Source organism: Alligator sinensis, unplaced genomic scaffold (assembly GCF_000455745.1).
Source record: "Alligator sinensis unplaced genomic scaffold, ASM45574v1 scaffold1118_1, whole genome shotgun sequence".
NCBI classification, from domain to species: Eukaryota; Metazoa; Chordata; order Crocodylia; family Alligatoridae; genus Alligator; species Alligator sinensis.
The window spans coordinates 2,136,827-2,159,491 of record NW_005842070.1 but is presented as its reverse complement, the minus strand read 5'-3'; the positions used below and the strand labels follow the sequence as shown (position 1 = coordinate 2,159,491).

General features: G+C 36.5%; 1 protein-coding gene across 10 annotated transcripts in view; it reads right to left on the bottom strand.

Moving 5' to 3' along the window:
* The window catches only part of CLASP2 (cytoplasmic linker associated protein 2), a 216,568-nt gene that overhangs the window by 47,593 nt on the left and 146,310 nt on the right, over positions 1 to 22,665 (bottom strand). For 4 of the 10 annotated variants that reach the window (XM_025204139.1, XM_025204136.1, XM_025204140.1 and 1 more), the window contains 8 exons: positions 20,923 to 21,024; positions 20,756 to 20,782; positions 13,504 to 13,674; positions 11,188 to 11,295; positions 6,695 to 6,801; positions 3,013 to 3,036; positions 2,366 to 2,610; positions 705 to 768 (listed from right to left, as the gene is read on the bottom strand). In XM_025204139.1, the coding sequence (XP_025059924.1) occupies positions 705 to 768; positions 2,366 to 2,610; positions 3,013 to 3,036; positions 6,695 to 6,801; positions 11,188 to 11,295; positions 13,504 to 13,674; positions 20,756 to 20,782; positions 20,923 to 21,024 (848 nt within the window). The remainder of the gene's footprint in view (positions 1 to 704; positions 769 to 2,365; positions 2,611 to 3,012; positions 3,037 to 6,694; positions 6,802 to 11,187; positions 11,296 to 13,503; positions 13,675 to 20,755; positions 20,783 to 20,922; positions 21,025 to 22,665) is intronic. The other 6 variants (XM_025204137.1, XM_025204141.1, XM_025204138.1 and 3 more) reach the window with 4 other exon arrangements.

Here is a 22,665-nt window from a genome sequence, read left to right as displayed (position 1 = left end):
GGGAAAGAAGGCGTGGTCTAGCCCTATGAGAGAAAGGGGCTGTGGTCCAGTCCCAACCCCATGGCCAGGAGGAAAGGAGGCATGCCTTGGCTCTGATCAGGCCATGTAGGGGGAGGGTCACCAGACTCCAAGGCTCTCTGGGCTGCATTTGGCTTGCAGGCTAAGCACCCCTGATTTAAATCAATACTGAAAAGTGAATAAAAGCTAACACAGACTGCACAACAAAGGAAAATAGGAAAAGGTTTCTCAGAATACCTATAATTCAAGACAAGCAGGAAAATATTAAATAATTATTAAATCATTAGAAATATTCTACTTTATTTCCTGCTAGCTTTAGAGAGCTGTCCACTTGTTGGGTTGTTTTACTTTAACTCAGTTTGCTAGCAGAGAATTCAGCATACACTTCATCCCCTTAATCATAAGATAGAAAATGAACTTCGTTTGAAAACTCAAATCAAGTCAAATGCCACAATCTCCTTATATTTAACTGAGTAATTCAGAATCATTGAAAATAAGAGCACATATAATAAGAATACACAGCAGCAAAGAGTTCCCTAAGAGCTCAGGACCACCATCACAAATTTCATAACAAATTTTTCAGAAGTGCAACCGAATCCTTACTGACACCATTTAGAGAAACTACTCTAAAAATTGTGTAAGATTTTGAGTGCTGACTACAAACAAACAGTAAAACCTAAACATACCTTGCTGTGAGGGTCAGCAAACATCCTGGTGAAGATTTCACACAATCTTTTCAATTCAACTCGACTGTCAATATGACATAACAATTAGTCAATAATGAGAAATAACAATTAGATAATAAACTAATTAGCTACTTATGGGCTACTGTAAGGAACTGTTTGAAGAAAAAAGCCTTATACACAAAGCCAAAAATTTAGGCCAGCACATCTTGATAAGGTTCACAAAAACCCCTCTCAGAGAAACTTTCCTTTTTTGTAATCATTTAAAGTGAAGCACTTTAATTTTGATTACACATTCTCCTGCAGTAAATGAAACCTAGCAGATGAAACTAGGGCAAAGCAATCACTGAAACCAAACACCACAGTGAAACCAGGTAGTAAATAACCTGGTTTTGGCATTCTAATTCTTTCAATTTTAATAATTAAGAGATTAATAAAATTGATAATGAAAAATGTTGCTTAAATATAACTTTTAACTAAGTAATCTCTTTAAACTCATAGTAATCCAAAGTAATATTCCATTTATTTTATATTTTAATTGAAAAAGACAATCTATATATGAAATATTTAAGTCACACATCAGGAATATTTTTCACCTCCCACAATGTTAAATATCTTCTGTTAAATATAGGACTACAAAAATTTTGCAAAAATATGAATAATTAATTAGGCATATCAATTGGGAACTTTTCCTACTACTTTGAAGGGTTTCTGGTTTGATATCCTGTTTGTCAATGCTGATTTTTAGGAAAAAAATATTAAAAAAAAAAAAGAGTGCAAAGAAAAGTTAAAGTTGGGATTAGTTACCACTCTCATTAGTTACCAATTTCAACAGAAAATCATTTAAGAGTTAAAGCTGAATTAAATTTCAAATTAATATTTTCTTATGATAATAAATTAAGACATACAGTATAACCTCATTAATCCAGACATCAAAAATCTGGAATTATAAAAAATACAGCACCTCCCCCTGCCACTCTGGGACTGGCCGCCACTCCCCCCCGTCCTCCCAGACAAGGAGGGGGAACCTTACACACTGCGCCTGCTGACATTCACCACCCTGCGCCATGGCTCTGCGTGTGGTCGCTGCTCCCCCCTCCTCCTCCGCTCCACGACTGGCTGCCACGCCGGTTTAAAAAAATCTGGCATTTTCAAATTTCTAACAGGTGCTCAGTCCCAGGCACACCGGATTTATGAGGCTATACTGTACAAATATCGTACACTCAAATGTTTTTCTAGGCATTTTTTAAGTTAGTGATGATCCCCCCTCATTAGAGAAGGGTTCTAGCAGGACTACTGAGTAGGTTTATTAAAATAAGAGGGTCACACTGAAAACAAACCATCTCAGAAATATCTGAAGGATAAGGCTTTATTTACTATTTTGGATTTCTGTTTTATCTCAGTTACTTCCTACTTTAGCGAACGAAAAGGGATGAAATGACTTTTCTAAATAAAACAGAATCAAGACCTATAACTTTTATACCAAGATATATCACTGATATTTTCTACCTAGCATTTATACAGTAGAGTATTTTTCTTTGCTTACTCCAATTCTACTTAGAATATAATAAAATTATATCATATATAAATACGAAGGTGGACAGCAGTGGGTTCTTCCCTGTTCCTAAAAGAAAACTGCTTTAAAACAAGAAACATTTTCTTACCTTAAAGTCCTCTGATTTTTTAATAAATTTTGTAGACCTAGAAGACCTTCTTTTCTTTCTGACCAATTGGAGCTAGCACAACGATTGAGGACCTCTGCTACATCTTCTGTTTGGCGCATGTATGTAGGAATGCTGCCATTCCGAGAGCTGTACGATCTTTCTGAGCAGGCACTGGATGCATCACTATTGGCATCATCATCCGAGTACATTCCATAAGATTCATACCTCCTTCGTACAGGTTTTTTCTGTTATACACAGACCCCCATGTTAGCAATGATCACAAATTAGTGTCAAAATTTATATTTACATCTATCTACAAAAGGCTGGGCAATTCATTTATAAGCATGGCAACCCCTGCTTCAATGAATGGTTACAGATGTTCAATCAATCAAGGGATAGTAGTAAAAACACTTTACATTCAGATTGATTATATGGGTTTCCAAACTAAATTTAAAAAAGAGCAGCAGCCTGAAAGTTATCCACCTAATTAATCATTTTCTATGTAAGCTTTATTTGTGAAAAATCTATTAACTGCAAATCTCAAGAAGAAAAATTGATAGGTAAATATAATTTTGTATGATCCAAGTATGCAATACAGCAAAATGTTAAAACTATTATAATAAAGGGGAAAACAGTGATTTCTATACCTTAGTCCGCATGTCTCCTAAGAGCTGATAGCAGTAAATTATTAAAGAGAAATGGAGAAATTGAGAAAAATGAGGATAATTCACATTTAACAGGTGGCATAACTACTTATGGTACTACTGTCACTGGAAACTACATTCTTTTAATTCAACTTTCTTTTTTAGTTAGTTATATCTGAGCTAATTAAAACATCACTATACCATATAATACCAGGAGGAACCTAAATTTCCAGAATGCCTCGATGCAAGCTATTAGATGTCGACTGTCATGTAACGATAACTGAGCTTGAGATTTACAGCCAACAGTTACCAACCAATTCCTTTTTTGAAAATTTTGTCAAAACAACCCCTTAACACCCTTCATACCCGATTTTCAACCATTGAAATTTTCTAACCAGCTCTACTTATAACATTTAGAACCTTCCAGTTATGGAACTGAAAATGTCCCTACAGAAGTCAATTAGTGGAAAAAAGCCACGGGACAGAAAATATACTTATCATTCTAAAAGAAAAATGAAAAAGATATACACCTCCTGAAACGATCCCTGCCATCTAAACTCAGGGGTGGAAGAGGACAATGAACATCCTATGTGATTTCACATTAAAAAAAAAAAATCAAAAAAAAAAAATCAAGTGATTACTTTTCCCTTTTCATTGACAGTACTGTTTACATTCTTAGATAGTCACTATCTCAAGAGATGTCTTTAAAAACAGAACAGCAACAGGATAAGTAACAGGAGACTTGTTCTCAATTATATACATACATGCAGGCATATAAGTGAATAGAGGGAGAGGAAAAAATCATAGAAGCATACTTTTCTTTAAAATGTTATGCCATAAAAAACAAAATGACCAAGACTGGACAATTTTGGAAATGTAATGGGGGAGGGAGGAGAAGCAAAAAACAAAAGACAGGAACATCTGAATATTCCTGAAAGGTATCAGTCACTTCAGTGAGAACACTGTTGGAAACCACGTCAGAACTAACGTAAGGCCAGTGAAATTACTGAACTCCTCTCTATTGCTCAAGGCTTTCACTGCAAGGTATGGGGGGGTGATGTGACATGCAGAAATTTAATTCTACAATTGTTGGATAAGTATTCCTCACTACTGCAATCTTCTCTAGAGCATCACAAGCAGAAAGCCAAAAGTTTCTTACTGAAATAAGCAAAGCTTCACTGAGCAGTAAATGCTCAAGGCTAGTTGATTCTAAATCTGATTCCCATCTTGACACCATCCTCTCAAAGTGCACACAGACAAAGTGAATAATAATTCTTATCAACCATGTACTGAACTATTTTTGAGTGAAGGCTGCAAGATGGGAAATCTTGGCTATAATATTCTGAACAAGTCTGCTGGGCAGGGTTTTATAGATGAAACTGTGAAATGGAAGAAACTTTCCTGATCACAGCTCAAATTTAAAGAATTTTCAAAAACTGTGGCACAACTATTCTAAAACAGTCATTTCCATCAATGATATTCTAGGCTCTCCCCCACATGCTTAGTTTATAAAGTGACCTGTGAAGATAAAACAGTTCGAGGAGATTCTTTATTGATGGCCTTTATGAACAGAGCCATCAACAGAAAGGGATTTCATATTAAAATTTTCTTCCTGAGAACTCAAAAATCAATTCCACAATATGTAAACGTCTGAAGTTTGGTTGTAAATTTTCAGCTTAAGCATTTCAAAGAATCTGTCAGTCTAATCCTTGTGCTAATAAACTCCACACAGCATTTGCATAATTTGGTACCTCATGCTTTAAATATGAATTGATATACTTAGGACTGATTTAGAATATATGGTAAACAAAGGCTGTCCAACACGCAGCCTGCGGGCCGCGTCCAGAAGGGGTAAATGTGCAGCCCATGGGCTCCTGTTGCTGTGGTGGCAGTCAGGGTCTTTGGCGTAGAGCAGTACAGCTGGAGGTTTGGGATACTCCAGGACAGCGATGGGGTGGGAGAGTAGGGTAGGACATATAGTCTGTTCCTACATGGCAGTGGCATGGGCTCACACAGGCATGGGGAGGAGATCTGGCTTGCCTGCTGGGCAGCAGCAGCAGAGGGGGTCATGCAATGGAGGCTGAACGGGCTTGCACTGCTCCAGAGGGTGTGCAGGAGTTCATGCTGTGCGTGCATCAGGGAGACTATTCATGGTAGGGCTCCCAGGAGCCCACTGCACGTGCAGTGGCGGGGCCCCACAACCAGTGTGGCCTGCAGCCCCTGACTACTTAGAAATTGGTCAGCTGTGTACTAGACCATTTCAAACTCTTGATTTCATTATTCCCACTTAATCGAAGTTATTAATTTGCTCATTTACCAATATGGCAAGTAGTCTAACAAAATACAGAAAATGACATATAAAACTTGTCTTGATTTAATAGAAAAAAAGAAAGAAATTAAATCAAGAGAATTCCTTCAAAACACTTGAGTCATCAAATGCAGAAGAAAGATTATGGTAGAGCTGATCAGAAACCTGACAATGGATCCCTTTTCCAGCAGAAAAAAAACATTAATCAACATTGTGATGTACTATTGGAACATGTTGATTTTTTTTACTAAATAACAATGGAATACTGTTTACCTGATTCCCTGCCAGGTCTTCAGCACCCTACCTGCCAGGTAACTTGGGTAGGTTTCTAGACTTCAAGCTTATCAGCAGATTCCCACATTCCTAAATTAGCAATAGCTCAGCTCCCAGAGTCCCCTGATTTGCGGCAGAAAGAAAAAATCTTCATTTCCCCAACATCTTGTATGGTGAGCTACCATGAGCTGGGACTGTTAGGGAAGTTAGACGGCCTGTTCTCCACCTGCTTGCCCCAAAAATGCTTGCTTATGGCCATGAAACTGTTTCACTAAAGATTCCAAACTGTCTTTCCCCTTCTTGATGTACAACATGAAGATTTTTCAAAATTTAAGATCGTTTCCATGAAATTAAAGTCTCATTACTGGTCAGCTCTCATAAATAAATTCTTATTCTACTATTTTCACTCCATAATAACTGTCACAATAGTTGTTCAATTAGTATGATTATTGTGATAACACAGAAAATACATTTGGACATTAGAAAGTTACAAAGAGACTACTACATGTATTATTTTTCCTGTGGCTGTTCCAATGCACAAGGTAAATACTGTCTACTGGCCATGACAGATTTGATCAAAGCACTCTATTTAAGCTTTACAGTCATGACAGTAATTTAACAAACACTTGGAAATAAAACTTTAGTCAATTTTGTTTCCAAGTCACAGGTCTACTTTTTATTCTACAGCGTTATGACGACAATAGAGATCAACAATTTTTAACATATGCCTTTATTTTTTGTTTTCTTTAATAGTGGACTGTATATCTAGCCAAAGCATAAAAAAGTGAAACCCTAGTACAAGGCCTAAAATCTAGATAAAAGACTGTTATATAGCCAGTTAGTCTTCTGGATACAATATTAATTTGCTGCTTCAGGACTTCAATTTTGTACACTGGCTGTAACCAGGGAAGGCAAATTCTCCCTCAATTAATCTGCTTAGCCATACAAACTCATTTTGAGTGCTAGTCATTCCACTTATGAACTCAGAGGATTAAACTACCTGTATTTCTGGATGCATGTAGAAATACAAATATTACATATAAAAAACCTTAATCACACAGTTGACCCATGCTTTTATTGTTCGTATGAATGGAGACTTCTTACCAATGCATCTGCAACTGCTTCTTCCACATCAGAACCTGTGTTCAGAACACGCATAGCACTAACCGATGATGACAATCTACTTGACTGGCTGATCCCAAAACCTGTACCTGTTGTAAGAAATAAAGAAAAAACAAAAAAAATTAGTACAAATGGCAAAAATGCAAAACTAAAATTTAGTTGCTTTAAACACTCAAGCAGAAAATGATTAAAAACCCAAACAGAAGACAAGTGTTTGGAAAATGCTTTATTCTCCTTTCAAAATATCTTTTAATATTTCAGGGTAGTTATTTGATATTCATATTTGATATTCTAAATAGAATACTTCAAAATATTTGTATTGAGAGAAGGGAAACACAAAGTTGAACTGAAATACAGTGGGATCGACACTGAAAGACACTGGGATATAAATGCAGAGATACTTTTTTGTCCTTTTTTTCTTAAAGGACAAACTAGTTATTAACATTTTTCTTCATTTTGGGTTTTTTCCCCCCCTAAAGAAAGCAAATACAAAACAACAGTTACCAACAGTGTTAAATTAGAAAACAACATACGTAAAACATGTTCTACTAATATCAAATAATGAAAAACTAAAAGTCCATCCGCAAGGGAAAACAAATTAAACCGAATGCTGTGGATGAAGAAGGTTTGACCTTGGGGTTGAGGGAGAAATGAAATAAATACACATCTACTTCAGCTATTCAAAACACAAAACTTATAACAACAAAAATAGTAATTTAAAAAAATGGACTGTAATGGAAACCAAGTGGGGAAAAATCCAGGATGACTGCACAGATGATAGAAAAGTGTACTCATCCTTCACCTGCAGCCCCATAAACATCAGGGGTGTAGAGGGCACCAGTAGATCTGGAGTGATGTCTGGAAGCTGCAATAACAGGATAATGTAAACCCTGCCTATTACCATGGAGACAAGGTACAGTGACAGTTGTACAGTTGGAGAAGAAGAATAATCAGTTTTTAGCAAACAGGTGCAGTATTAAGTATTATTGTATGAAACAACATTAACAGCCAAGAAAAAAGGTTCAAGAAAGCCCCTCAAATACACAGAGAAAGCAGTTAATTCCATGCTTAAAGATGAATAAAAGCAAGCATAGTTTTAAATTCAATATAAAAAATTGCACAGGCCCAATTCCCCTAGGAGCAATCTAAAAAAAGTATACTTAGATTGTATCTTCCCTGCAGAATCAACTATACTTGCCTATACTCAAGTTAGTGTGGGATTGTGCAGCTCAACTGTTTTGCAGTTATTATTTGGCAGCTGACTAATTAGGCTAGCTTGAGCTCTATTCTATGTCCCCTGGCTGGCTGGCTGCCAATTCAAGTTAAAATCATCACATTCTAGTTCAGAAGTTTTAATGAAAAGAAAAACAGATTTAAATACAAATATATTTTTTCTTTTAAAAATTGAATTTAAAACTGAGACAACCTATGCCAAACTCTAAATCTACTTTAATTATTTAAAAATTATTCAAAGGAATATGAGTCAAGCACTTCACTGCTAGAAGTTGTAGAAAATCCCCTAGGCACTTATAAACCTTTGAAAGTCTGGCCCATGGTGACTGCTTAGGTCTCCAAATATAGTTAATATTTTCTTTGTTCAATAAAGAAGTTTTAAATGAAAAACTTAGTTCGAGAAACTGTCCCTTTTCCTTCTGTATACACCATATTTAACGTAATTTCATTTAACTGATCTTAAAATACTATATTTATGCATTTTAAGTAAATTTAATTCTCATCCAAATATAATTTGCCAAGGAACAAGTCATTCACCAATTTCTAACATAATGAAAAAAAATAAATGTAGGCTAAGCTACAGAACTGCTCAAATAAACGTGCATCGACATACTGAATTTTTTGCTTAGCAAAAAACAAAAATAAAAAGGAAAATTTGTATTAATTATTTATGTCAAGTTTTCCTGCTTGCTCCTGATTAGGATGAAAGTAATTTAAATGACCGGTTTTAACCAACTGACCCTGATATGAGGAAGACAATAACTGAACGTTACAGGTAAGCCATGTCCTTAAACATATTGAAACAAGAAAAGACTCTTAATTATCGATTTTCTACTCTGTTATGCAATGCTTAACCAATATAATTTGCATCAAAATAACTATGCATAGAATTGATGAACTATGAAATCTTTATTTGGCAGAGAATGCAATATTAGACGCTTAGGCAGTAATGCTGAAGGATGCAGGGAGTAGAAAACACTCAACAGTAGCACACAACACAAAAAGCAACATAACAACATGGAATATCAAGAAGTCCAAGTACAAAAATAGGGAATTCTTCTTTAATTTTGCCCATACCAGGCTCTCAAGATCATCATAAAACAAGGAATGCTATTAAAAGTAATACTCTTGTTTCACCACAGCTACTTCAAATCAGTAAGCCAAATAGGCTAAGATCACAAAGGAAGGCAATATTACTGGTAAAATGTGCAATATTCCATAGTTTTTGAGCAATTTGAGTCTTCAGTGTTATAACAGACCTACTCTCCCTAATGATTGGAAATTTGCCATTTTACCAAATTATTAAAAATTAACTTCAGTAAAAATTAATGTCAAAGTTTAGGGGAGAAAACAACATACTTTCTGGTTAAAGGAAATTAGAAATCAATCCAAAAAATACATATTTAAAAAAAATAACTCAGTAGAATAGTTGACTGCATTTGCTTATAAATCCCTTGCTTCACAGAACTAAGTTAAAATATGTGCTGTCTCCACTATGTTATAATTAACATCTACTTGTGTCACTGCAGTGCAGAATTACCAAAAGGTTTCTATAGCTACATAGCTTATATAAAACCTGGGCTATTACCTACAGAAAATATTCTTTGTTGGGAACTATTAAGAGACTACGGATGTAGGCAGGTTTTATGTAAAATTGTCAAATGTGTTATAAAAATAATCTAAGTATTGATATGTGATTTGCCTTGCTGTTCTGTTTCACTTGTGTTGATATGATTTAGGATTTAGTTCAAGAAAAATGTCTTTGAAAATAAAAAAAACTATACCCAGTAAGTCTAGTTAGTCTAAGTTAAACACTAGAGAAGACCGAGACTAAGAAATAGTAAAACAAGAAATCCTGGAGTATTTATTTTAGGAAAAAAACACTTGTATTAAATCTGGCTCTCCAGATTTATATTCTTGATGGAAGCAAATACCTCAACATACAGATGGTATTTGGCAGAAGCTGAAAACTGTTAATGGAAAAAGAAATGTCAAGTAACAGTGCCCCAGTAACCCACTATCTATTGTTACCATCCTCTTGGAGTTAGGTTATTTTTAAACAGTACCTTCAAGAGCTAACTTTCTATCTTACAGAAGAGGCCCAAAGCCAATTAAGATATTTTTTTCTAGAAGGTTTATTACCTAAAATGCTAGCAATTTTAAAATCACATAGAAAAGAATAATGGAAGTTAATATTTATTACCTAGATTATGTTAAAATGATTTAAGATCTGAAGTTAATGATTTTTTTTAAAGCAACTATTCTGTTCCTGTGCTTTCACTTGGTTTCTGTAAATGGATGTCAGTTGTCCCTTTAAAAAAAAATTAAAACGCCAGCCTAATAACAAGTACTACATACCTGAACATTATGTCATTGTTTCAGTAGCTTTGAAAAAGAAGATGCAAGGGTGGTCATTTAGACCTGAAAGACATTCCCAAATCCCCTCTTCTTTCCCCTAATCTTGCAATCTTTATGCTATATTTCCATTTCAGGAATTAAAAGTATAATTTAGAACAGGATTTAGGATCATCCTCATAAATAAGACTCGTATCTATTTGTTAACATTTATTATATAAAGAAAATAAAGACGACTTTAACAGTGCAATTCTGTTTTGAAAAATGACTGTAAAATTGGCATGTAACTGAAGAGATTTATTTCCTCTCTACAGTAAAAATCATACATCTTTAGCAAAAATTTAAAAGAAATTCTCTACTCATTAGTAAAGGAACAGGGTATGAACTCCCTTCTTGTTTATTAAAAGTACTGCTTGCTAACTATACTATTTTTTGCGCTAACCAACCAGCGTTCCTGTCTGATCCAGGCAACAAGAAAAAAAATGTAACCTGATTCTGTGACTCTAATGGATGCAGTCACAATAAGAAAAATCATTTTAAGCTATATGTAAGTAATGAAATCAAGAGAAACAACAACATGTAATTTCCCAAGGTTACTTTTACTATCACACTTGAGAGCACAACTGTCTTTTTAAACCAGGAATTGCATAACATGCATCTTCCCAGGCACATGGATGTTTAGGACAAGACTCCTATCAAAATGACATTTACTTTTTCAATGTGCATACCATTTGCACATTGATCTTTTTTCTAGAAAAGTAAATGGAAAGTGAGCCATGAGGAAGGGGAAAAATAGTTGCCTGCTATAAGCCAAATGAGGATATGGGTTCATTACGTGCAGATAATGAAAGGCGAAGTAGCCATGCACAAGGGCTATGAGTACTTACCAAGGGGTGGAAAAGAGCGGACAGGGCTCGTGTCCCTGCTACTTTCACGGCTGGCCTCCCGACTGCACCCCTGACTCACACTAGGTCGAGGAATGCGGCTGCCTCGTGCTAGTATGATTCAGGGTACAGAGAAACGATAGTACAGAAAGAAGACAAGAAAAGTTGCAGTTTTAATGTAATTGTGTTTTTCAATAAATACGAGCATAGACATTTCTAAGAACAGAAATCTCCTCTTTTTACACACCTACTTGCATTCTGTTTTTGTACTTAATGAACTGCACTAAATATAGCCAGCTAAAGTAAAAGTATTTCTCCACAATCACTCTAAAACCATTTGAAAAAAGCTCAGAAAAGATGGTAGATTCTCTCATAATATATCCATTAATGAGATGCCCTCACAATAATTCACTCAGAACTAAATGAATTCACAATAATTCACAACTTTTTGTGAATTCCATCTATTTTTTCTTTCTATTATGGAAACGTGTCGGCTTCTGTAACAGCATTTAGGACAACAACCTATCTGAAGAAGGGAGAGAGAATTCAGTTTAGAGCTAATGGGAAAAATACTAAAAACCCAGGAGCAACTCAGTTACATTTACTGACATTTCAAGAAAGGACAGGTAGAGTTGAGTTAAAGCATGAGGCAGTACCCCTCTGAGGAAGCAGGAAGCATAACATTCATCTCTAAACTATACACATTGGAAAGAATTACACACATTGTCAGGAAAGCTCACGTCACATCTCCTTTCTTGCTCTCAGTATTTTCAAGCTGCCATGAAGATTTGCTCCTTACAATTGCTCTTAATTATCTAGAGGAGTCAAGTGTGATCAATAGTGCTTTGTACTTGCTCCTCCCACATTCTCCCTTCTTGGCCTAAGCCTAAGCACAGAGGCATGTGCCAATGTGTTCAGACAGCAGCAGACTTCACTGTCCCAGCTTAAATTTGAAAATGTAATTTACTATATTTACTTGAATCTGATGAGATTTTTTCCCCCCTGTTCGAAAACCCCCTGAGTTGGATTCAAATACAAAGCAGTGGGGCAGGCTACTGGAGCTCTGGCTCCAGTCCCAACCTGGGCTCAGAATCAAAGCTGTAGCCCACTTCCCTTCTCCTGCCTGCTCCACAATGCTGCTGCCCTGTCTCTGGGCAACACTTACCCTTAAGGTTCCTCTACACAGGCAGGTAAAGGTGTGGTAGGATCTAATGCACAATCCACATGTGCATGGCAGGAGACCTAATTGTGGGATGACGAATCAGTTACCATCATGTCTTATTGCTGGTACAGGGGGAGCATGAGCTGCGATCTCCCAGGCAAGGGGGTGCATGGGGCATCCCTGCAGCTGGAAGATAACATGAGTTGCAGTCTCCTAGCCATGGGGGTGCATGGGCCCCCTAGCTGGGAGCTCTGATCAGCTGACAGGGCTCCCAGCAACAGGGGACACTGGCCACATATTAAATTAATAGTGTGATAGGAAGTAGCAACAAAGTTATTACATATTTTGTGGAATAACTTTGTAGCTTATTCCTCTTTTTATCATACCGCTGATTGACTGAATGCATGGCCAGGTGACCACTTAAGGTGTGGTTAACTGGTTAATCACATCTTAAAATGTAAGGTGCGAATGGGGCTTCTATCATCATGGTTCAGGCCCTGCTCCTGGCTGGGGCATGAATCACAAGGTGGTTTTGGTTCCCATCCAGCCAGGCAGCAGTGGTGGTGGTGGCCCTGGCCCCAGGACCAAAGCCAGAGCTGCCACTACCCAACCACTGCTACATGACCAAACAGGGAACAGAGCCATCATGTGCTCCATGTCCTAGGTCAAAGCAGGAGCTGAGACTGAGGGTATATGGCGGCAGGGAGCATGCAGAAGTGGGGGGCCAAGCAGGGGGTCCAAAGGGCAGGGGAGAGGGCACAGGTGCCAAGGGGTGCAGGCAACAGTGGTGGGGAGGGGGCAGGTGGCAAGGGCAGGACTACTTGTCATTTCACCACCTCCCTGCCATTGCTTTCCCTGTTGTGGTGGTGAGGGTGGCATATTTAAGATAACGATCTAATAATTCAATTATAGACATAAAAAATTATAACTTGCCCATGTCCAATATCTAATTATTGGGGGGAAAGGTCTTCTTAAATTTAAAGTTATCTTGGATTCAGGTAAAATACAGTAAGTCCCTTGGTAGCTGGTTCTGTAAACCCCAACAGTCACATTTTAGAATTGCAGTTACACAAGTTCCAGCCTGCCTGCCACCTGTAACAAAATGAACTGTAGGAACCAAATGCTTCAAGTTACATGATTTGCAAAGAAATTCTTACCTACTGACAATCGAGAAGGACTAGCTTCTCTACTGCATCCTTGGCTTCGTGGGATCTTGCTACGTTTCTGAGCTGTTGCAGGATTGATTAACACTCTCTGAACCCCTGTATTCATAGTGGAGAGTGTGGTTGTCGTCAAAACTCTTCCAGGAGATCCAGATCGGCTACCAGCTGAAGGCAAAATAAGTAAAACATAAGCAACAAATTCAAAGAAAGTAAGATTAAAAATGGAGAAAGTAAACATGATCAAAATCAGTAGGAAAGCTGTGGTAGATTGTTTGAAATGGTTTGGAAAAGGGAATTGAAAAAACTTACAAAATAAAGTGCAAAATCTGAGAAATATCTGTAAATTAATATCAAGTCTCAAAAATGAAGCATAAAAATATTTTTTCAAGTGTTTATGAAAAGATCCACTATTGTTCAATATGAACATTTTTGTCCTCAGTTTTTAAATTATGTAAAACTGATGTGGTCAAAAATACATCTATTATGAACCACTAGCACCTAGAAACACAGATAAACTATTGGTCTTTGTAATGTCACTGGATTAATCACCCTAATAGTTATAATACAAAAAATGTCACCAGGCAACTAGGTTTTCTTCGTCATTTAAATGTTAAGTAAGCCCTATGATGTGTTCAGAGTGCCAGACGTTCAAGTCCTACTCTCTTGGAGACTAATGCATCACTTGCTAGAAAGAAACAAAAAAGACTCGCATTTATTTCCATGGAAGTTGCACTAAAAACTTAACTATGGGTTTCAGAACTATAATTTTCAACCTATAATGGTTCAACCTCTGGAACCATCATGAAAAACATCTCTGATTAAAACAAGTTTAAGGATTTAGCAGATTTTCATTAATCAAAATTATACATTTATTAGTAAATTTAGCTTTGATTTCAGCATACTGTACCCACTGCAAGAAATTGGTCAGTTACCTATATTATCTCATCCTCTGATGTTCCAGCTGCAGAGAACTTGGGTTTTAAAACCCCAAAACTGAACAGTTCATCTCCTCTATATACACTAATTAAAACTATTTTATAGCAACAACCGGTATAAATTACTGTTTCCAACTACAGACAACAATCTGACTGAAAAATCTTAATTAGAAAGCAAAGAAATATTTTAACCAAAATTAACTGACTGAAGTCTACAGTAATTTTTCACTCTTTAAATGAAGCTGGGAAACTGAATGAGGCTAGTTAGGACACTTATCAGCTTTCCCTGCAATATGTCTCAACAAGCAAGTTTCATAGTATTCTGAAAATGTAAACACCATTAGTAGCAATTGAAAGGGACAAATACTGTGAAAATGAAGTCCACAGGCACGTTTCAAGAGCACAAGCTGATTAAAGCTTGGTAGCAAGAAACAACTGAAAAATAATATGGGGGAAGTAGGGAGGGACTAAAACAATGCATGCATCTATTATCCGACTCGTTGTTTGAACTGAACAAATGATTATTTAGAAAATGCCTTTTTCTAAATACCGGCCTATTCAGCAGAAATTAAACATGCAATGTTGCATGGTATGGACATATGGAACATGGCATCTGTATTGAGCTAAACAGTGGACATCTCTTCTAGTTTTGTACACTGTTTTGTAAGAATTAAGAGTTTATGCAGAAGTCTCTTCATATCATTCACATCGTTACAACTGATTTAGAAAGGCCTGACCTCTATGGAATACCTTTCTCTCTCTGGTGGTGGAGGCTTTAGGAGATGAGAGAATATGAGGTTTTTGTTTTCATACTTTAAAAAAATCATATTAGAAATTCCTCAGTAATTTGTAAAGCCTGAAAGTCTTTTCTCCACCTCTCTTTTAAACATGGAAAATATGTTTGATCAATATAAAATATATTTATAGGTCACCCTACTGATCTTGGAGAATTCTTATATCTGACTAATACCTAATATTGTCTACTATAAACTCTTTGAACATTTTGGTTAAATCTTACCTTTACAACTATCTACCTTACATATACTAGCATCAGCAGTTCTTGATATAAGGAATCAATGATGATCTGATGGCAAAAAAATACAAAAGGTGGTACTTTTTTTGCCTTTCAAAAAAGGATTACATTTAATTGAGTAGAACCACAGAAAGGGAGTTGAAATTTCTGCTGAATAGGTCCTATTATGAGTAGTATGTAGACAGATGATCAAACAACGATGCACACACAAATTCTGTAGAGTCTTACCACCAATGGGGTTAGCAGACTGTGATCCTGAACAAGTGTAAAGGCAGGATTAGGGTAGGGATTTATAATCCATGAAGAGGGAGGGAGCAGAGCAGATTAAAAATGGATGGCAAATGGAAATAAGAAAGCTTTAGTCAGTTCACACAGGAAAAAAAAAGCCACAAGAGGGTTATGCTAAAGCAGTGCATTTAGTAGGTTCCACAGAAGAACTGAGCTCAGATTCTCATGTAGAAAGGAGATGGAGCAAAGCTGCACAAGCAAATTACAAATCTCCAGCTTTCTAATCAATAATTGCATACTACAGGACAATAACATTTCAATTAAGCATTAACTCAACTTTCAGAATACTTTCAAAGAATATTAGATTGCAAAAACAAAACAAAAAAACCCAAGCTTTAAAAGTGTAATAGCTGAAGAAAACTTTCACAAAAGACCACAAACATTTTTTTTGACAAAGACAGCAAAGGAAAACTGGGGTGGGAAGGGTGATCTGAAAACATCTGCAACCTAACAAAACTTTCATACATTATAAATTGAGTTATAAGATTTTTCAAATTAACTGAATTTGTTAGTTAACTTCCTTTTTTCCTCTCTGCCATAGTTCTTCTGAAGCATAAAATAAGAATGTTTGTTTTCATCTAGAGACTTATTCTTTTTCTCTGAAAAGACATAAGCTTAACAACATAATGCAGGCCTTAATGAATTGCTTCAGGGCCAAAAAGAATGCAAGCACAGCATGTTTTTTCCAAGTATAATGAAATAATCATAGTATAGGGCAAGATACAGGAATTTAAATTCTACTGCCTATTTACAAATGAATATGAGAGGACAAGTAAAAGGAAAGGGTTTTCAATCTCCTTAAAACAACATACTTCATGAAGCCAGCATAACTTGCAAGTATTAGTCAAATAACCTGATCTTGAAATGTGAAGTGCATATTAAGTAAGCATTGTCCTATGTCTACATTTGCACAATAGCTTTGGGTCTAAAAACTTGTAATGCACAGAAAACATGTGTATTATGTGCAACTTTTTAGGTTGTTGTTGCAGTTTGCTGGGGAGGGGAAGTTCTTTGTTTTGTTATCTTGTTTACAATGAGGGTGGTACTGAAGTAACCATATACTACAGTAACGCGTATGAAATGTGAATCTAAATCTGCCATGAAACCCACTGTAAAACAGTCTCTTAAAACAAATCTGGAACTTTTAATACACGGCTACACTTCAATAATTCCTATTTTAATTCAAATTTTGGAAAAAAATTATATCCCAAAATGTCAAGAATACAACAAGTAGTCCTAGTTCGTACTTTTTTATTTGCTCTATTTATTCCCCATGTACATGACCTTAGAACTGGTATTCTTCCCACTCCAGAGACCTGCAGATAAGAATCTGTGCTGAAGGATTCAGTTCTGAGCAGGAGGAGGATGGTAAGTCTAAAAGGGCACGTTTATTTTTTCAGACAACCTCATATAAAACCATCCACTTATTTCAGAGGCAAATCAAGGGATGGCATCCAACTCATTCCTGGAGACCCCAATCCATGGAGAAATCCAATTCATTTGCAAACTACCCTAAATTTACTAGTAAAATGAAATTTTAAAGCCTACATTTATATTTCACTAATAATTTCACAAGAGCATTTTTAGGGGTAATTTATCATTAAAGGCATACATTTCTTAAAAGTTTCCCTAAAGTCCTTATAGATCCTAAAATATTTCCAAAGACCTATCTCAACATAAAGAGTAGGAACTTGATTTTGAACCGAGTTAGTGATATTTGGTTTTAGGCATTAAAATAAGTTTAATTCGGTCCCTGCGGAAGTATTCAGAAATTCAGGTAATAAATACTGACTATAAGAATAACCCCTGGCACATACTTCAGTTATGGTTCAATGTGTTAATTACACCATAAATAGTAACAGTGCCACATATTCAGCTGATGTATAACACTAGAAAGTGGAAAAACAGCTGCAAAGATATGGCTGCACAAAATGTGGAACATCTTCATAGCTTGTTTGTATGGCAGCATAAATTGAAAGTGAAGCGTCCGCATGCTGATGCTAACAATCAGCTGAATGTCATTATCAGCAAGGGGGCAGGGGTCAGCATCAGGACCAGGACAGCCCTTGTTCCAATGCCAAAAAACTGCCTAGTGGGACAGCAGGTTGCAAGGTTCCCTGGGAGGAGAGGAGCCAAGGGTCCTGGCAAACCCCGAGCCCAATAGCTTCTCTTGCCTTGCCCTGCAGGAACTTTAAAATGCTAGGTTGCAGGGAGCCAGGCTGAACCCACACTTTTAGACCTACTGGGCCACAGAGACCCTGGTATGGGAGAGAGGCTCACCAATCCTGGGGTCCCAGTGCCAAAATGCATGCATATAGCTAGGCTGTCTCAGTACTGGGCCAACAACCAAGATGACTGTCAGACCTGGACCTGACAATCCTGGGTGTGAGACAGGGCTGCCCCTGCAGATCAGGTAGGGATCAGATGGGCTCAGCAATGGTTTAGGATTAGAGAAATTTTATGCCCCAATGAAAACATTGTACCTTTGGCTATACACATCTGGCACAGCACAAGGTGCAATATTATTTGGGTTGAGGTACAGAAGCCTTCCAATCCCAAATGCATTGTTGTTTTAATGTCTGCCAGGGCTGTTTTAACCTGCCATTATAAAAGACTATAATGGCTGCACTTTGTATCTCCATATTTAAGATAACTTTAAATATAGTATTTTTTAAAACTGGTCTGAACACTTCAAAAAACAATTTTTAGCCGAGATAGAAACTGGGGGTTTTTCTGTCTTTAAATCCTGAGTGCTCTTAAAGCAACAAATTATTAAATGCGTTTTCCACACACACATATTAAATAAAGACTTGGAAGGGATCTAAATATTCTCTTTCTACTTTTCATTGTGAATTTCATCTTAAACAAAATTCTTAGTATATTTTACTCCATTGCTAGCTATTTACTGTTTGCATTATTTTTATCTTGGACAATAATTAGTCAGTCATTTAGAAGATCTTTATGTAAACATAATATTGGGCTTGCAACATTTCAGAGGAAAGATTACTTGATTGTTTATTGAAATGCTTATATAAAACATTTCTATTGGTCTTCAGATTCTGTAAAAACTTGATTTTACAAACGTTATCAATTCTGGACCATTTGACTTGATATTATCTCTTGGAAAATAAGATCCTGAATAGATTATTATTAATAGATGAATGGTGGATGAAAGGTGTACTTTCTTATTGTACATGGTGGATGTGTAGTAAGAAAATATAATTCCCGTCCTTTTTCCTTCCTTCTCCCCGACTATTAAAAGATGTACAGTATTGACTAAAGACCTTTAGCTTTTTTCCCCACTTGAACATATTATTCTACTTTGACAAATGATTTGTGAGATAACGGGAGTATCATATTCCTTATACCTCACTAATTTTAGGCCGAAGTTGCAAGCTTTAGAAACATAGTTTGTATAGTGATCATATGCTCCTGAAAAAAATGTTTCTGAACAGCGTATGGCAACCACACATAAATTAACCATGTACGGCCAAGTCCAGACGAGCAAAGCCATGCGGTATGTGGCACTGTGGACATGTCTGAGGTGCCACATACCACACATTCAGCTATTCTCTGTGCTGCAAGGTAGCAGCACAGGGTTTTTTTCCCCCAGGGTCAAAAAAACCTGCTTTAAAAAAACAAAACAAAACAGAGCAGCTCACAGAGGGGCAGCGTGCACCGCCCAAAACCAGAGCCTGGCTGCGGCAGGATCACCACTGGTACCCCAGTGGTGATCCTGCCGCAGCCCCAGGTGAGGAGGACCCCAGGTGAGGTTGCTGAGACCAGCCCAGTGCGGGCCCAGCCTCCCTTACCCCACGTGGGGTAACCTGCTGTGCCAGAGGGTGCGTGGCATGACCGCTCCCCAGGGACAAGTAGCAGCAGCACAAAGTATCGTTGTTACCCCAGGAAAACGAACATCCACGCTTGTGTGGACATGGTATATAAGGGTATGTTGGATCATCAGGCCCCAAATTATCAATATATTTAAAAAAAATTCTACAACAAAAATTCATGTTGGGCAGTATGCGAATTTTAAAAATAAATAATAAGAAATGATAATTAAAAAATTATCTAACTGACTCCATAACCCATCATAGTTTTCAAACCTTGTAACTGCATTGTCATTTTACAATTTAAAGACACTCCTTAAGATATAGTGGAAATCACTATATCTTAGCTATATCTGTATAGCAGATTATACATAATAGATTAATCACCTCAGTACCAAAACTAAGCTAATTTTGTAGCAAGACAAAAAAAAAAGGCCCTCCAAAATTCCTCAGTGAACCAAATTAGTCTGTAAATGAAAAGGACCAGTAAATCTAAAGGTTCTAACAGACTAATAATATCTTTTTAAGTGGTTTTGATTTTTTTTTTTTTTAATCATGTCAGCTTTGAAATACAAAATACTAATGCTGAATACATGGGTACGTTATACTGAGTTGCTGATAGAAATTAAATAATTACAGAAACCTAGATGATGAAATTTTTTTTGCAAAAAATAAAAACGTTAAGTAAAGGCATCATTAACTGTGTTTGTCTACCTTAAGTTGAAAAAGGAAGGTAAACCATGTCTGAATTGTACCTTTACAATACACTTACCTAAGAAGCAAAACAAAACAGACACCACCCCCCAAAAAAACAGCCAACTTTTTAAGTGCTAAAGAAATAAGTTTTTCAGGTATCCTTGGAGTAGAAGGTTATACCATTCCCTACCAGATTTCCCATTTATCAAACGTAAGTATTATAAGTACCTAGTACATCAAGATGTTTGGGAAATGGAGAACGGGTGGAAGGAAGTGGGAATGGAAGAGGATGAAATTGTTGGTTACAACTACAGATTTGATTTGGTGGCAGATTGCATTCCTTTTATGTTAATTTAAATAGCAATGACCTGGCCCTAACATTTTGCCCAAAGAAAGACAACACAAATTAGAAAATATTTCAAAAACATGCAAATACTACTGACCCAAAACACTGAAAAAAATACCTTCATTTTTGTCTGGCGATGACGAACCTAAGGCACAGAACAACAACTCAGTATGTTGCTTACTGTTTTAAGTAACTTTGACCATAGCCATTGGCCAATGAATGTGCACTTAAGCATCTGGCCTAACTTTTTTTTCTAAATGTAACTGATAAATGAAGAATACGTACGCTGCGACTGAGACACCACTTTTGTTCTACTACGTCCTCTGGAATCTGTTTTTGAGTTTCCAATACCAACAGAGGGTGTTGAAAGCTTTGTTCGTACACGTCCTATGAAGTAAAAGTAACATTACATATTTTATTGTCAGAAAGAGAAAGAAAACCTGACATAGGACTTGTGAATATTGTAATAAATGTATATTGTAATAAATCACTGAAAATTAAAATCACTGAAAATTAAAGCACAACATAAAGATAAATAATCCAAACTAACATACGTGTAAAAATCTATTATACTTTTTCATTTTAACAGCATGTTAACAGTTAAAAGTGTAAATGCTTTCTTTTCATAGCATGTGCCTCAGTAAAAAAAATGAAATTTAAAATTAAGTTGTCATTTTAAAACGTTAAATGATGTAAATTCAATTTTCCCAAAAGGTAAAATAATGGAATAAAAATATTTTATAATACTTGAGGTGCACATAAATTTAAAAATATCATATTCTACTCACAATTACTCAATTAACAATCATAATATTTTTAATTTCCATTTTTCCATCCTATAGTTTACAAAGCCAACCTTGCTTTCTTAACAACACAGAGCAGCACTGCTTTGATTCAGATATCTGAAATGTAATTTCCCTCAAAACATTATTATGATAACCATGGATGTGGACCTGAAATAATGCTTTATACTTGTGTAGCACTTTCCAGGATTTTTAACATAGTTTGAACCTGTGAAGAACCCCTGTACTATAGGAAGATAAAGCTAATCTCAGAAGAAATTTTGCTTAATTCTGTAAAATTAAATGAGAGCTCATTTTATAGATTAGGGACATCTCATCATCAATGCGAAGCACAAAAATTCTACACTTCTCTGCAGATGGGGAAGCTAACTTGCAGATTCATTTAAAGCTTCTCTGAGGTTACATGGGAAGTGTGTGGCTGAATGAAAACACAATTCATCTCTAAGGAGTGAACCACCCCTGCTTTTTCACCTGTGTTCCCCAAAGTGTTCAGAGGCTACTCTTAAATTACCAAGAAGGGAGTATTCCAATTAAATGCTTAACCCATACATCAAATTACTGTTAACAAAGGAATAGTTAGAGTTCTGTACTTATGCCCTAAAACAACCTTCTATCACAAACACAAAAACAAAATGAAGAAACAGCGGGCACTTAACACACATGCGGGGAGCCTGCTCCAACACGCTGGAAATCCAGCGTGTCCAAGCAGACTTAATTAATCAGGTCTGCTGGAACACAAATTGACACGGTCTGGCAGCCTTGTGCATCACGTCCATCAGCAGTACAGTGCATTTCCGCACTGAGAAAACGGTGGCGGTGTGCTTTGAACTAAAACAATGTTCGATATGCTTTAGTTCAAAGTGCATCACAGCCATTTTCTCAGTACAGGGATGTGCCACTGATACATGTGATGCACGGGCGTTTTTAATTAGCACGGCTAATTAAAACTGCCCAGTACCGCATCAGGAGCACATGTAAAAATGCCTGGAAAGCTTGGTATGAAGGCTGCGAGAGGAAACTGCTTGTGAACCGACTACTGAGTTTAACAGCTAAACCAAATGAAGAGTGTGCTCAATTTTGAAGTTTCGTAGAAACACAGGATCAATACTTGACCCAGAAGTTTTAGAAACACAGATTAATAGTATCTAGATTTGAGCCCCATTAGGCTTTCCACAGAAGAACTGAGACCAGTCAAGTTAATATTATTCGTCCAAGTACAGGAAAA